Consider the following 14,893-nt stretch of genomic DNA (forward strand, 5'->3'; position numbering starts at 1 on the left):
GACGATTCTCTTCGTTAAACCATATTCGACTAAGTTCAAGGTGGATGTGATTTGGGTGTGAAATTGAGTGGGAAGTGCTTTTTCAAAGATTTTCTTTTTGTAAAATCTTTAAAATATGACAATATTATGAGAATGCCCGATGTACGACTTTCTTATTTTTCGTATTTCTGCTGATATTTGACAAAAAATCGCGAAAAGAATCGATTATTCCCTTCCTTATTACTTCCACCGCATCCAATGTAATCATCTACTGTTTGATAATAATAATAAATGAGACCCTCTCCGCTTAAGGCAAAGTGCAACGTACTTTGAATGCATAATTTAATTACGGTAAAAACGGGCTATGCTCAGTCAAACAAACCTGATGAAAATATTCCTTTTGGTAACGAAAAATGCAATTTAAATCGTAATCCGTTTACCTTGCTTTTTGCATTACCTTTTTTATAGTAAAATTGACGGAATAAAATGTTTCGTTTCGCCTTTTAATGGAATGACATGAACGTCATATAATGTAATATTAACTGTTCTATACAGCAATCCGGTTAGTTTAGTCGATTTACATAGACTACATTCAATTTTTCAATTCATGTAATTCAAAATCCTGGATTTTGGATTTTCCTATGTTCATATTTAAATTAGGATCAATTCTCTACCTAGCGCTACTATTTGATACTATTTACTACAAAATTTACTAGCAAAGCAAGTAATGTGACGATTGTTTTACTTGGAGGGTCATAAGGCTACCACACATGTGGTGAGTTAACTTATAAAATCACAATCTCTCTAGTTCACTGTTGGTTCTGAAATATTATGGATTATGCTTCACAAAGGTCCTTTTTTATTGAAGCAGTCATTAAAACGTTAGTTCGTAATTTTGTTTCGAAAATAAACATTTTCTCTCTTCGCTTGCTCTAATTCCATTAAACTTTCGTCAAGGTAGATAGTAGAAAAGATGCTGCTTCAGATACAATTCTCTATTAAATTCACAGTGGCAGCATAACAAGAGGAATATTAGTGTGACATATGAACATAGAACGAAATGAATGTAAGAAACTTTTTGATTCATTTATATGATGATATAAGACAAAATCCACATATTGTACAATGTTGCAGAAAATATGTTTTTCGGTTCACTGGGGCAATTAAATTACTGTACACATAATGAACGACGAACGTATTGTATTATAGCCAATTAGTACATCGTGACACTACCAACGAATTTCGTCAAAGTTAACCACTTTTGTCGTATCAACGCACTTCAAGCATCAGTGATCATAGTGGTCAGCTGCAGAAAGTACTATATTTTACGTGAAAATGTTTTTACAGTGTCTACGTTCGTACGATACACTGTCCAGTTTCAGTATTCTATGTAACACTTACTCATAGATATTCTAATGTGTCCGTTGCCAATTCGTAACGTTAAAAATATCATCGATAAAATAATTCAGTGTCGTACCACTCATGCTTGATCGTGTGCATCAAAATGTTCAATATTCTGTCGACAAATTTTCTTGCTTTTCATGATCTATGGCTCGTTGAACTCGTATTGAGGAGTACTATCGTTCAATATGAAAAAGTTTAAATGTTCGCCTGTATATGGGTAACTCCATGGTTAGTTGCGTTACAAATTTCGTTATCTGTGAGTCATAAAGTTAATTGTGTTGGCTATGTTTTGCGGTAACAAATTAGTCTATAAATTTTCTAATACTCAGGAGACATAGTGCTTTCATACCAAGAAGAATTGGAATTTTTAGCCTGCCAAGTGTGACTTGTGTGATCGCAGAAGTCAGCGGTTAGTTGCGTCACACGTTTGTGACTTTTCTTTTCAAAATATTTTCACCAAATAAAAACTGATTTCGGTAAACTTTCTTTTCCCTGAAAGCTATGGGAAAGACGCACAGTTTAATATGACTCAATATGACGTTGGTAGCCCAAAATTTGGGGGAGATATGTCCATAAAAGTGATATTTTTCGGAGGTCATTAACAGCCAGGATTTTTTTTTTCGCATTTGGTGGTTGTTACCCAACAGAAAACGTTTCTTTGGCTCAAAACCGTTTAAAAAAATGGCTTCAAAATTTTTCGAGATAATCTCGACGAGTTAAAATTCGAGGATGACACTTATCACCACTGGGAAGCTTCACCACTGGGAAGCTGTTTTCACCTACTACACTCATGCAACTAACCTGAGTGACCCAAAGTTATTTTTCTCGTGAAGTCATATGCTGTAGCTTTCGAATGACACCAATCTTCAGTTTTTATTTGAAAAAATGTAATTTCGACAACGTTTGGGTCGAGGTGATTTCACCTTACTTCGAAGCAGAATGAACCAAAAATCTTCAAAAAAAAATTAATTTCGTGTCATTTGGAGCAATTGTGGAATTATAGCGTTCACATCTACAGGAAAACAAATTAACAAAAATCATTTGAGATTTATTGAGAATATCTCGGAATGTCGAATACAAACAAACACTTTTTGGTCATATCTCCCAGAGACCGCATTTTACAATGACCTCATATTGGGTCATAATAGGTTCAGGTTTCGTGAAATAAACTATAATTTTCAAAAATTTCCTAAAAACAACCATACATTTTTATGGTGGTATCTCCCCGAGATTTTCGGCCACCGACCTAATATGGGGCTTAAACGACGCGTCTGAACAAGAGCTTTCAAGGAAAAAAAGGTTTGCCGAAATCGCATTTCAATTGGTGAAAATATTTCGAACAGTCACAAATTAGCTGGAATTACCCATATAGGTTCCTTAGTCCTCCCGTTGGTTGTTCTTTTTTTAGGGAAGGAGCACTAGCGTCACGAACTCCGCTCATGGCCCGTTCCTGATGAAGAGGAATTTCAGGAAAAGATTTGCAAATTTCGAGAGTTTTCAAAAATTTCGAGAATTTTCAAAAATTTAGGGAACTTAAATTCTCGAAATTTATTGAGCTTTGGCAAATTCTGCAGTATATCTTGAAAATGTTCAAAACTTTGAAATTGAAGAATTTTGCAAAATTTTCGAGAATTAAAATTGTTAAAACCCCTGAAACTCCTAAAAATACTCCAAAAATTTCCGAAATTTTTGAAGATTATCGAAATTTTCAATAGAAAAGTCCTGAAAATAGGCCCTGATGTACACTGTCACCGATGAGAGTTTAGAACGAAATTTTACAACAAAAAAAAATTGCGTCACAAGCCGTCACAAGTGGCAGTAATCATCTGCCACTTGTGACGCAATTTTTTGTGTAAAATTTTCGTTGTAAAATCTCATCAGTAAAATTCTCGTCGACAGTTTCTTATTAAAATTTTCCTGGTTAAAATTGATTACGTCTAGGCGCAGAATTCGTCACCAAAACTGATATGAAATGTTTTGGAAGTTTAATTTGTACAGTAATAACGGAACCTTTTCCTTTTTTGAGATTTTTGTGGGATTCGAGAATTTTCATTATTTCAAGAATTTTTAAGAATCAATTTCACAAAAGTAGGCCCTCGTAGAGGAACAGAGTGTGACATTAATCTGTCACACACGGCTATTCATCTGTTATAGATTACCACGATCAAAATAATGACAAACTCTGACAACGCACTCCAAGAACAGGCACGAGAACAGAATTAAATAACAGTGTAGTCTGAAATTCTCATATAAATTCAGTTTTTTTATGTTTGTATAGGCGTTACGGACACACTTAGACGTTCACCAATTTAGATAAAATTTTCCATTTTTTCGTTGACTAATATCTCACGTAGTAAACGGTAAACACAACCTACTGTCGGCTCAACTGTACATGACCTCAGCTATCCAGCATGGTCGAACATGTTCCTCAACTGGCTGTAATTCTAGTGAAAAACCCTCAATTTTCCAAGCTTTTGGGGTCCAGAAAAACTTTGTTTTTTTTTGAAAATGGTTTTGAGAACTGTGCATCAAGATCTTTCAAGATACATACCAAAAAAGCTTAAGAAAGTGACACGACTGATTTTCGTAGACTGTTTTCCAAAAGAATCCCTCACTATCAAATGCTACGTATTTCCTGTCGGGGCCACAAATTTTACGTAGTTTCCTGTGTAAGTGTGATCAGTCATTAGTCTAAGGTTTTCGGAACATTTTTCCGTGTGGCTCTCTTACTAGCCCACACAAGCAATTTGATTGTAGAATTAAGAACGGGTGCTCTGAAACAGCACGAAAGGTCATCGGTCCGAGCCATTTTCAATTTCCAGACCATATTTTCTATGCGTTACCTCCGGAAAGTCACAGACTTCGTTTAACGGTACAACGGTTAACGCAAAATTCTCCTTTATTCACATTCAATAACCTTCATCAGATATTTCGATTTCATAGTCAGAATATTTGGTCCGCAAGAGTCGTTTGGTTTCCGCATGGTCTGCCTTGCCGTAACCCTAGCGAAAATATGGGAAAATGTTGCAGATATATTCGTCTGACGTGAAAATTAGAGTTTAGTTACCTGAGAATATCCGTAAACTTTCAACTTCTTCACATCCGGATGGTGTTCGATGCGTCCCCCTCCGAGACATTCAGCATCGAGTTTTAAAGCTTTTAACATGTCGGTGAATTGCTCGTATATATCGGCTGAAACAGACAGTACAGATTTAAGTGATACACATTACTTAGGTAAGACCGGCACTCGTTCCATTGTTGGCTTTCGTCAAATGATATTTTCCCAAGTGGAGTGAGTAGAGGGCAACGAAGAGTAACGACGGTACGAGATACACAGGACAGAATTTTCTAATTAGGGACAACCTTACCATGCCATTGAGCGTCAACATTTCCTCTGACGACCAATTTACTCGGTTCAGATCCATCCTCAAGCTCTTTTGCGTACACTTTGATCAGGACATATTTGAAGCGACCTACGAAAATTCTCGTCAGTGACAATGAAAATCGTGCGAGTGCGACATTCGTTCTATCCTATTTTTACCTTCTTTGTCAATATCAACGACAGGAACATTGTCTAGAGCGGCCTGGGACATATTTAAGATTGCGGAGAAATTACGTAAATGCGAACGGAAACGGTGATATCCTGAAAATTACGAAACGTTTTTGGTATCCATCCATCAGCAGTAATACTGCGACAGATTTGTCAGTCACAATAAAAATAGAATTTTACCTTGACAATTTAGAAACAAATTATTTTGCCGGCGTAACAGACTAGCAATCATTGTTTTGGTAAAATATTTTTGACGTTTTCATTGAAATGACATGAACTCTACTTTACCGTCGTTACCATAGGGTAAACCATTTTGTAAACTGCACAGCAATACGAACCTTGGGCCGCTCATGAAAAAAAATCCACTGAACTGAAAGCTGTTAACTTTGAACACACAAGAATCATCATAGGCAATGAATATGTAAACACAAGGTATGGTCGAATGTCAAACTTTGTATGTAGCGGAATGAGAGGTGAGTTTGTTTATATGACATCGCTATGTCCTCCCCGGTTTGTATGAACAGACCATACCTGGTTTGTACATTCAATGATCATAGGAGGTGCATTTTTGTATGAAATCCGCCATTTTATTCACAAGTGTGGTTTGTGGCCTTGGCTGAACTGTGGTGTAATTTTCACACAATTCAGGTCAATTTGAATTTAGGTGAATGGAGCTTCCATTGTTCTTTCGTAGTCCGATTTATTTGACACTGAAACAATGAAAATTTTCCTGTCAACTCTAAACTCGATTAGGATCAGAACAAGATAATTTAAATAAAATCATTGTGCTGTCAATACTATAACTATGGGAATTTATGTAATCCAACAATCAAACTGGGCTGATTCTCTCCCATATACAATCAAGTGGTCATTCATATCAGACATCTGTGAAGCAGAATTGGCGCCCAAATTAGCCAGTGGCACCTCCACGAACTTAGAACAGATTTTCTGTGTACTAAAAATTTGTATGGAAATCTCAAGGTTCTGAAAGAATAGGTTCAGACACTTACACAGGCGGGAGAATCACAAATCTTGACAATTTAGACATGTTTCGTTAAACTCACTCATTAAAGATTGTACGAAAAGAAAAGAAAAAAGAAATTTTTTATCAAGTTGACATTTCACACAATCTGTAAGGAGTGTGTTTAACAAACATGTCTAAATTGTCAAAATTTGTGTTTCACTGCCTTTGTGATCAACTCAGAAGTGACCAAACCTTTTCTTTCAGAGCCTTGGGAAATCTATCCATTTCATGCAATGAACATCAACACAAGGTATGGTCGAATGTCAAACTTTGTATGGAGCGGAGGACATAGCGATTTCATATAAACAAACTCACCTCTCATGAGAGGTGAGTTTGTCTATAGGAAATCGCCATGTCCTCCGGTTTGTATGAACAGACCATACCTGGTTTACACTTTCATTCAGGGACGCCGAATTGTGTTTGGGAGTAGTGGTGCTCACACAACAAGCGAATCTGGGAGTAGTGGTGCTCTTTCAAGTAAAACTGGAAAGATGTAGTGGTGCTCATCATTCGAGTAGTGGTGCCCGAGCCTCGCTTGTCCTTAGAAGTCGGCGCCCCTGCTTTCATTGATTTCATGTAGCAACGGTAACAATGTCAATGTCTGACATATTTACCCTATAGCCAGTGACATTATTTCTGACACTTTTGACATGTCACAACCGAGCATACACACATAACCTCTCGCCCTTAGCCAACAAATAAGGCGCATAAAAATAAAATCAAAATGCAAAACTCGATGCTGGCTCACATAAAAGATGCGAACACTGTGTGGAATACTCTAAATGGAATCATAAACGTGTACAAACCAGCCGGCGTTAGCGTTAACAATATCAAAAGATCCTTACTGGGCAATTTGTGTAAAGGTGCGTTAACGTTTACTCGTTAAGTTGTCTGTTAAGATGTAACTGATCCCAACTTTTGTCAGGTTTAAACAGTCTTCAAACTCGACCCCCCATAGAACGTGTAGTCATTTCAGACGCACCCCATGATCGATATAAAGTGGACGTTGCGACTGACTGGAGTGATCATGTTCTGGCCGTTGGAGAGCGACATCAAATTAGCGACTTTAAATTCAACACATCGCATCTGTCTCGATTAACATCCGGCGTTTTGTGTACGTCTTGCCATCCATTAATCAGTCGAATTTGTTCGGATTCAAATTGAAAATTGTTTGACATTTTAGTGGTCGGCCTGAATGCGGGCACTCAGCAAATACACCGAATTCGCGACAGTCGCCTGATCCGCGTATATCACGTAACCGGTGAACTGGGCACATCAACTGAAAATAATTTCAAAGATTCACTAGTCATTGCCCGAGCCAACTACACACACGTATGGCCCGACAAAATGAACGCAATTCTATCATCGATGCAGGCGTCCCATCAACGGAAAATGTTCGAACTATGCGGTGTACACATTCAATCGAATTCGGCCTTTGAAATAGCTAAGAGGGGATTGATTCGTCCTGCCAGCCAGACAGTGCCCATTTTGTATGGAATGAAATGCGTACAATTCGATCGGCCGAAGTTTACAATAGAGGTCCATGCGATCAATGAGCATGTGAAGTATTTTGGTGAACTGATTCAGGTGAGTGGGTGCGGGGAAGTGAATTGATTTGTCGGAAGAGAGCACCGTGAAGGATTTCTATTGGGAGAAATTCGTGTCTCTCGTTTTTTGACCCATACAAAACCTTCACTGAGCTGTCTTACGACGAAAAATGTTAAGTGGATGGCAAGCATTAAGTATGGTTTCCAGTCAACAAAAAGTACTCCGTCTGCCGTGACACAGCGAGCTGTCAAGTAAACAAAGCAAAAATCGAAAAAATTAAATTTTGTCTCTCACACGGAGAGTACTTTTTTGGTAAATGGAAATCAAGCCTTAGAAGCAAAACTTACAACGAATCGATGGCCTTCGATGGTCCAAACACTTGTTGAATATTCCCATTACATAAAATTTGCCTCTAACATTTCAGGAAATCGGATTACAACTACACTCTGTGGCCTGCTGCACGGGCGTACGGTGCATTCGTCATGGACATTTTACCAACAAAGATTCGTTGTTGCGAAGCAATTGGCATTTACAAGAGGTTGTGACCAATATGGCTCAGTGCCGACAAATCATTGATGAACATCCGAACATGTTACGGCAAGAAAATGTTGAACTGACAGAGAAGGAGCAAGAACCACAATAAAAGACGAAAAAGTTTTTGTTTTTCGTGTCGTTCATTTAAAAAATTTACAATTTTCAAGTCTTATTATTTACGGCTATGTACACACAAGCGAAACGCCGGCTTGCCGACAGAATCTCAATAGAGTTTCGCGTAAAAATCACATTCCATACAAATGGCATTCAGTCCCTGGACGGCTGCGTTCGGTGCAATTGGTTCGACGAAAAATTTTCAAATTTTCATCGCATATCAACTCGTGCTGTACCAGCCGTCGTTGGAAAAGTTCATGGAATTGGTCGGGTGTTCCGAGGCACTTGAAGCGAATGGCACATCTCTGGCACGATATCTGATCTACATCGGCCGAATGGAAATTCAGTTCGGACTTTGGACAAAAAGGACAGAAAAATGTTGGCCTATCGTTGAGGAGGTAATCGTTTTCTCGTTCGAATTCTTCAATTGTCCTGAAAATTTTCGATCAATTTCATAATTCAGGCGAAAGTCAAAATTTCACTGACCACTGTTCGATTTCTGCATAAAATTGCGTTTGCAGCTCAATGTCAATGTCCATTTCTCGGAGTTCGTCTTTTACAATACGGGATAAGAAATCCTTTCGTAGAAAAAAAAATCGAAATTCATAATTTCGTTTTTACTTGAATAGCGTAACCAGTTTCGACTTACATTTTCGAATGCTCTGTTGTTATCGAATGACATCACACGGGATTCCTTTATTCTGATTCGGCATTTCTAATTTTAATCGGATATACAACAAAAGATCGTTGAAGTGCTTGTCTTGCCTGTGTATTGTTTTTGTTTGTCGCAAATGGTCACGTAATTTTGGAGAACCGAATCTTAATTGACGAGCGGTATTCCTCTCTTTTATCTTTTGAGCTATCGATGTGGTTGTCATCGTTTCGTTTTTGGTTTAAATCACAATTTTTTGTCGGAATTTTAACGTATTTTAACGTCAAATTTGTTCGTTTGTGTGGCTACAACACATTGAGCCATGCAAGCATGAGCTCCACCTCAAGATGTTTCACCACCCACATACTATACGATTGCTTCAACAAGCAGCAACTAAGTACTTTTCCAAAGAATTTGGACTCAAGCAAAGGTTTTCATAGTTATTTGTGATGTTTCGGAAGTTTAACAACGGAAAATAAAATGAAATTGATTAAAAATATATTAAAAAAATTGGCAGTCAAGGGACCTGATCCGCCCAAAAGGTGGGACCTAGTACAGGAAGATTCGTCGAAACAACAGTGCTGCGAAGACAATAGTAAGCACAATGGGTACGATAGTAGCCTCCGTGCATGTCCTACAAATGAAGATTTAAAAAAATCAACATTTGGTTCACGAAGATTCTTCAAATTGACTGCAGACTACCCCGTCTAGTCAGTTGGATTTACTGTTTGACACTAAATCAGCGAAAATTGTTTCCGCTTTACGAGTAGGTTGTCAAATATGTGAAATGCTTCGTTGAGTTTGTTGTTGACAGCAAGGGCCACCATGACTTGTCATCAGAGATGGGCCCGTAATATTACCGTGTAATATTACCCGGTAATATTACGTAAAATTACGTAATATTACCCGAAGCTCGGTAATATTGGTAATTTAAAGCCTCGGTAATATTACGTAAGTTACGTAATATTACCAAAAATCAGTTAACATATTGTAAATTTTAATCATTTTCAACAAAAATTACTCGTTTTTACCAAATTCAAGTGTATTTTATCGTATAATTTTGTTTTAGTTAGGCCTAGTTCAGCCTAGTTAAACAACTTGTTCAAAAACAGTCGAGTAGTATACACATTTGAATGAGCTTCAACCGAAATTGATAATTAAAAGAGCGTGGATTTTTACGATTTCTCTCAGAGTTGTCATTGAATGACGCCGTCGGCAACTCGGTCTTCTGCCACTTCATAAGAACACGGGCTTAGATCGAAAACTGAAATTTGTTAGCAAATGAAATTTCATTTCAAATTTCGTATCCTAAAAGACCGAGTTTCCGGCACTGCCATCGTTGAATATTGTGGTAGCGACATACAATCTAGCGTGATAACGTAACACAAGTGCTTCCAAGTCTTTCGACTCGTGTACCCCTTCTTAAACTAGCCGAATACGAGTTTGGTTATCTGAATAGTCGAAACAAACATTTGGAAACATCTACGCAAGAAGTAAGATTCCACATTCTTGTTCAGTCAAACTATACTTTACTCAACAAAGCTCAAAGTGAAGCATGTAATAGTAGTCTCCATGCTGCTAATGTAATTCATTCATTTTTACCTATTGTCTTGTTCAGTAAAACTATACTATACTGAGGAAAGCTCAAAGTGACGCATGTAATAGTAGTTTACTTAATGCTGAGAAAGTAATTCTTTTATGTGATAAAGGTGTTTTCCAGCAACAAGCTCCGGTTACTGTCTTTTTGACAAATGTAGAGTCAATCAAACAAGTTGCTCAAAAACACACGAGTGAGTTTCCGAGTATCACAAAGTTGTTTCATAAGCAATCAATTATGTAGCAGTATCGAAGGTACTGGTTTACCGTGTGACACATGCGAAAGTTGAGTTTCACGTAAAATTCACGAAAAATGAACAGAAAATAGTCCACCGCATAAAGGATAATTTTCGCAAAGGACATATTGCTGAATAATATTCAACTTTCGTATGAGTCTGATAGTAAAATATCGAATTGTTACAATTTTGTATTGGTAAATTACGTAATATTACCGAAACATCGGTAATATTGGTAATTTAAGATTTCGGTAATATTACCCAATGTTACGTAATATTACCGTAATATTACGTAATATTATCGACAATAAATAAATTACCGGTAATTTCCCATCTCTGCTTGTCATGCAAAACTGTGGTCTAGTGAGTATAAAGAACTTTCGATTTTTTTCCAGTTCCTAATTTTATATTTAAAATATATTTTATTCTGTCACATCAGTCTGTACATTTTAATTTAATTAGAAAATAATTTTATATTTGTTAAAATAAATCTTAAAAGACTAAGTTCAATTTTTATTTATTTGCATTTTAGAGAACTTGATACTTTTGAATTTAAGTCCAGCCTTTTTTAGTCTTGGGTGTCAATTCTCAATTATTATTTTTTTTCGTTTTAAACTTTTTATTATTCCATATTCCAATAGGGATTGATTTGAGAATGCGACATTTATTATAAATAATTACATTTCCATCGGATCGGTACCATAAAATGAATAAAATTTCTCGTTTAAGTACATTTGTGTAATTGAACATAATAATTAAAGGCCCTTCTGTATACAGTTACGTAATTATTCATTAGTTTTTACGCAGATTATTATTTGTAATAGTTATATTTATACTCTGTTGAGGTGAAAAATGATAATTTACATCAGGCAAAGTAAAAAAAAAATATTTTATGTACAAAAAGAAAAGTGTCTTGCTTACAACATCCGTTTTGGATTGAACCGTTACAATTTATGTTCGAACGTATAACTATTTTATACACAAAATAAGCTCACTTCATTTGGACGGTTAAATTATTTGTTTAAAAAAGGGCGTAATTAACAGACGACTACACAAGACTGTCTTTAAAAAATTGAGCCAACTCGAGAATGATGCTGAACGATTTTTCGGGTATCAAAACCAATTTTTCTATAGATTTTGGATTTGAGCACTATTCCACTGGACTTTCAATGATTGACGCTGTCGGCAAGTCGGTCACTTCTGTCACTTCATCGAACAATATTTCCATGGACCACATTGATCAAAAATTTAATTTCCAAACAAATGATTTTGATTTTTAAATTTCGTATCTCAAAAGACCGACTCGAAGGCAGTGCCATCGCTGATTTTTGCGGTAGTGGCGATAACAATTTCCACAATCTATTTCATTTCATCTTTCCTTGAATGGGACGACAACGACATAACTTCGACAAACGCCAAGTATTTCAATTCTGGGCCTCGATTCTCATAAATTAGTAACTCTAAAATTTCGTGATTTGACAGTTGCCTGTATAAAATCTCATAACTGTCGAAATTACGAATTCTTGAAGTTACGAACGTATGAGAATCATTGCCCTGTTAATTGACAACAGTTCGGTATTTATCCACTTGAGGCATTGTGTGATGGTGTGTATTTCCGCTACTGATCGACTACCTTTTTTATTACCACGTTCCACGCTCTGTACATAACTTCCAAATCGTCAAAATAAACATTTTAGACAGAGGTGCACTAATTTTTACGGATTTCAAGAGAATTTATAAATTTCCAAGAATTTTAAGGAATTTTCAGAATTAATTCTTTCTCCGTACGCATTATGGTTACGTTTTACATTCGATTACAGGGAGTGGAAGTTTCAATAGTCAATAGTAGGATAATTATGGGGCTGTCGTCTTTCGTTTTGTTAAAATTTTATGTTCGTTGTTTTTAATAGAAAAAATTCGGAAATTATACTTTCCACGAAATTCCACCCAAAAAGTTCTAAGAGCAATATGCTTCACAATTTTGTTTTGATCGTGGATTTGGTTCAAGTAATAGGCCCACCAAGGTCAATCGTCAATCGAACCTGGCGAACTGAAATTTTCATGCACATTTTTCGGGTAATCTTGACAGGTTCCTATTTTCCAGATCAAGTCAAAATTGATCATAAGGGACATTCCAGAATTAGTTGCGAATTTGTGACATTTTTGATATGAAATTTGCTGACAAAACGGATATTTTGAGCATCCTATGTACTCATTATCTCATTAAGATGTTATCAAAAAATTTAATTTTTTCGAGGGTAAGGATGGGTATGTTGAGATTATCTCTAGCTATGTAAATTTGCGTAGTCGAGACATCCGTTCATAATTTTCGTAGCTATAAAGTTTGGAGTTGACAATAAACATTCGCTCGTAGAATAGTTGATAAGATTCGAAGCCTAACTTTTGTAAACTATCGCCAATTGAAAGAACCTTTTTTATCTGAATTGAATTGCTCTTCGTTCATCGTTTGCGTCGCAACTTTTTGCGCTGTTATCTGTTCTTGCTACATTCATTGGCGTTACCGCGTCTACACGCATAGAATTTTATAGACCGACACATTTTCTGTTTTATGGTTTTTTGTGAATTGTATTTTTAAACGGAGAAATCAGAAACTTATGTGCAACACAAAATAACATAAAATGTGTCGGTTTTCAAAATTCTGTAAACTATTCCAAAAGCCCTTAGATTCCATTCGAAATTTTCTATTTTTTGCTTTCAGCAAAAAAAAAAGTGTTGACTAACTGAAGAAAACTGAATCACAAATTTGGTGGGGTTTAATTGTCTTTCGAAAAATCACAAATTATCTGGAATGTCCCATATGAGGTTCAGGCTCAGATCAAATAATGTCTACGTTTTTTCTGGTCAGGATCGGTTCCTAGATTTACTTTTAGTTAAGGCCACCTGTTAACAATAAATTTATTTGTTCAAGTCGATTAACCCAATCATTCAGCGACCGATCGAGTTTCCTTTTTCTGTATATTTCATTCTAACAATCGTTTACGGTCAAGGTAATTTGTTAGCGATGAGTTCTTACAAATCTAAAATTATTTGCTAGTGAATTGTGTGTAAAAGGGGGTAGGGTAATACAAAATGCTTCCATTTAATACAATTAATTGGGATGGTCCATGTCGGACACGATTTCCCAATTTTCATTATTTCTTTTTCCTCATGCTTTTTCATTACAATTAAAATATCACAAAAATCAATTTTTTCTTTCTCTTTTTTTTCAATGTTTTTTCGATATTGTCTAGCTATACTACTAACGATTTAAGTAATTTTCGTAAAAGGCAACACGTACATCACTTATAAATTATGTGTCATTTTGATTTTTCTTTACTTTTTTCTGTTGGTTACGGGATCATCTTCAGCACGATCGATACTCATGCAAATTCATTTCGTTTTTCAATTGAAAACAAAACGAAAAATTTCAATAAATTAAAAAAAAAACTTGGAATGTGAAATCGAATGTTTTCGGTTCGTTTTTTGTCGTTTTCCCTATCTTAATTTCTATTTTAATCACTAAATGAGTCGCTCTTCCGGCGGTGGTTTGAGCACATTGTCCATTTCCAATCGGGGATTACAATATTCTTGAGCACTCGGACTGTACGTTCCTCTTGTGGCCCGTTTATTACGAGCCATCATCAAAAATGCGCCCAGGAATATGCCACCAATTATCAGAATACCAATCACAATTGGTACGACAATTATCGCTATATCGGTTGGTGTTATGCCCTCGTCGTCTCTGAGCGAGGCCTGTGTATCGAAATGAAATTGAAATTTTACTCGAGTGTTTGTATCACTAAAAGATGGCACTAAAAACTCGACGACATGAGTATCGACGATTTTTCGGAGAAGCGTCGAGTTTCTGAAGAAGTAGTAATTAGTAAACGTTTCTACATGAACTCAATATTTTTTCAGCAAGTTGTCGTTTCGGCTCGCTGTTTCTTCATCTCAAAAGGCGACCTATCCCAAATTGTTATCGTATCCGATACGAACAACATTGGTCTACGACTTTTGTTAGCGCTAGAAGGGCTAGAACGGGGGTAGGCCTTAGAGTAATTATAACTAGAGAGGAAATTTTTACGACGAAATGTGGTCCCAACATCAGTTTGTATATGATACACATTTCGTATAATTTTACACCAATCCACGTATACGCTGACGCTGTTTCGCTTTTGATAGTTCAATTTGCCCTCTTAATTAAGAGGGCAAACACACATACCAATAAACATATCGTATTTCATGTTGGACCACGT

The 14,893-nt window shown here is 36.3% G+C and overlaps 3 protein-coding genes and 1 long non-coding RNA gene across 5 annotated transcripts in view; 1 reads left to right on the forward strand and 3 right to left on the reverse strand.

The window, feature by feature from the left end:
- Positions 1 to 4,264: 4,264 nt before the first annotated feature.
- LOC119073423 (sex-regulated protein janus-A-like) lies at positions 4,265 to 5,233 on the reverse strand. The gene is made up of 5 exons (XM_037178872.1): positions 5,114 to 5,233; positions 4,925 to 5,026; positions 4,752 to 4,856; positions 4,451 to 4,575; positions 4,265 to 4,385 (listed from the first exon to the last, which is right to left on the reverse strand). The coding sequence occupies exons 1-5, from the start codon at positions 5,163 to 5,165 to the stop codon at positions 4,293 to 4,295; spliced, it is 477 nt and encodes a 158-aa protein (XP_037034767.1). The 5' UTR covers positions 5,166 to 5,233; the 3' UTR covers positions 4,265 to 4,292.
- Positions 5,234 to 6,594: 1,361 nt separating this feature from the next.
- On the forward strand, positions 6,595 to 8,191 carry LOC119073427 (mitochondrial mRNA pseudouridine synthase Trub2-like). The gene is made up of 4 exons (XM_037178888.1): positions 6,595 to 6,820; positions 6,883 to 7,071; positions 7,141 to 7,544; positions 7,930 to 8,191. The coding sequence occupies exons 1-4, from the start codon at positions 6,682 to 6,684 to the stop codon at positions 8,146 to 8,148; spliced, it is 951 nt and encodes a 316-aa protein (XP_037034783.1). The 5' UTR covers positions 6,595 to 6,681; the 3' UTR covers positions 8,149 to 8,191.
- Positions 8,192 to 8,657: 466 nt separating this feature from the next.
- On the reverse strand, positions 8,658 to 9,093 carry LOC119073429. Its single transcript, XR_005087043.1, has 2 exons — positions 8,803 to 9,093; positions 8,658 to 8,731 (listed from the first exon to the last, which is right to left on the reverse strand). It is a non-coding gene; the product is annotated as an uncharacterized LOC119073429 (long non-coding RNA).
- A 2,152-nt stretch (positions 9,094 to 11,245) lies between these two features.
- The window catches only part of LOC119073432 (protein crumbs), a 30,960-nt gene continuing 27,312 nt past the window's right edge, over positions 11,246 to 14,893 (reverse strand). For both annotated transcript variants that reach the window (XM_037178912.1, XM_037178921.1), the window contains one exon: positions 11,246 to 14,390. In XM_037178912.1, the coding sequence (XP_037034807.1) occupies positions 14,157 to 14,390 (234 nt within the window). In that variant the 3' untranslated portion in view covers positions 11,246 to 14,156. The remainder of the gene's footprint in view (positions 14,391 to 14,893) is intronic.

This window comes from Bradysia coprophila, chromosome II, assembly GCF_014529535.1.
Source record: "Bradysia coprophila strain Holo2 chromosome II, BU_Bcop_v1, whole genome shotgun sequence".
NCBI classification, from domain to species: domain Eukaryota; kingdom Metazoa; phylum Arthropoda; class Insecta; order Diptera; family Sciaridae; genus Bradysia; species Bradysia coprophila.

Coding starts and splice junctions, on each gene's coding strand:
- LOC119073423 (XM_037178872.1), bottom strand. CDS start 5,165: ATGATTGCTAGTCTGTTACGCCGGCAAAATAATTTGTTTCTAAATTGT. Junction 4,576..4,751: donor TGTTGACGCTCAATGGCATG/GTAAGGTTGTCC, acceptor TGTCTGTTTCAG/CCGATATATACGAGCAATTC. Junction 4,386..4,450: donor AAGTTTACGGATATTCTCAG/GTAACTAAACTC, acceptor TATTTTCGCTAG/GGTTACGGCAAGGCAGACCA.
- LOC119073427 (XM_037178888.1), top strand. CDS start 6,682: ATGCAAAACTCGATGCTGGCTCACATAAAAGATGCGAACACTGTGTGG. Junction 6,821..6,882: donor ACTGGGCAATTTGTGTAAAG/GTGCGTTAACGT, acceptor AACTTTTGTCAG/GTTTAAACAGTCTTCAAACT. Junction 7,545..7,929: donor ATTTTGGTGAACTGATTCAG/GTGAGTGGGTGC, acceptor CTAACATTTCAG/GAAATCGGATTACAACTACA.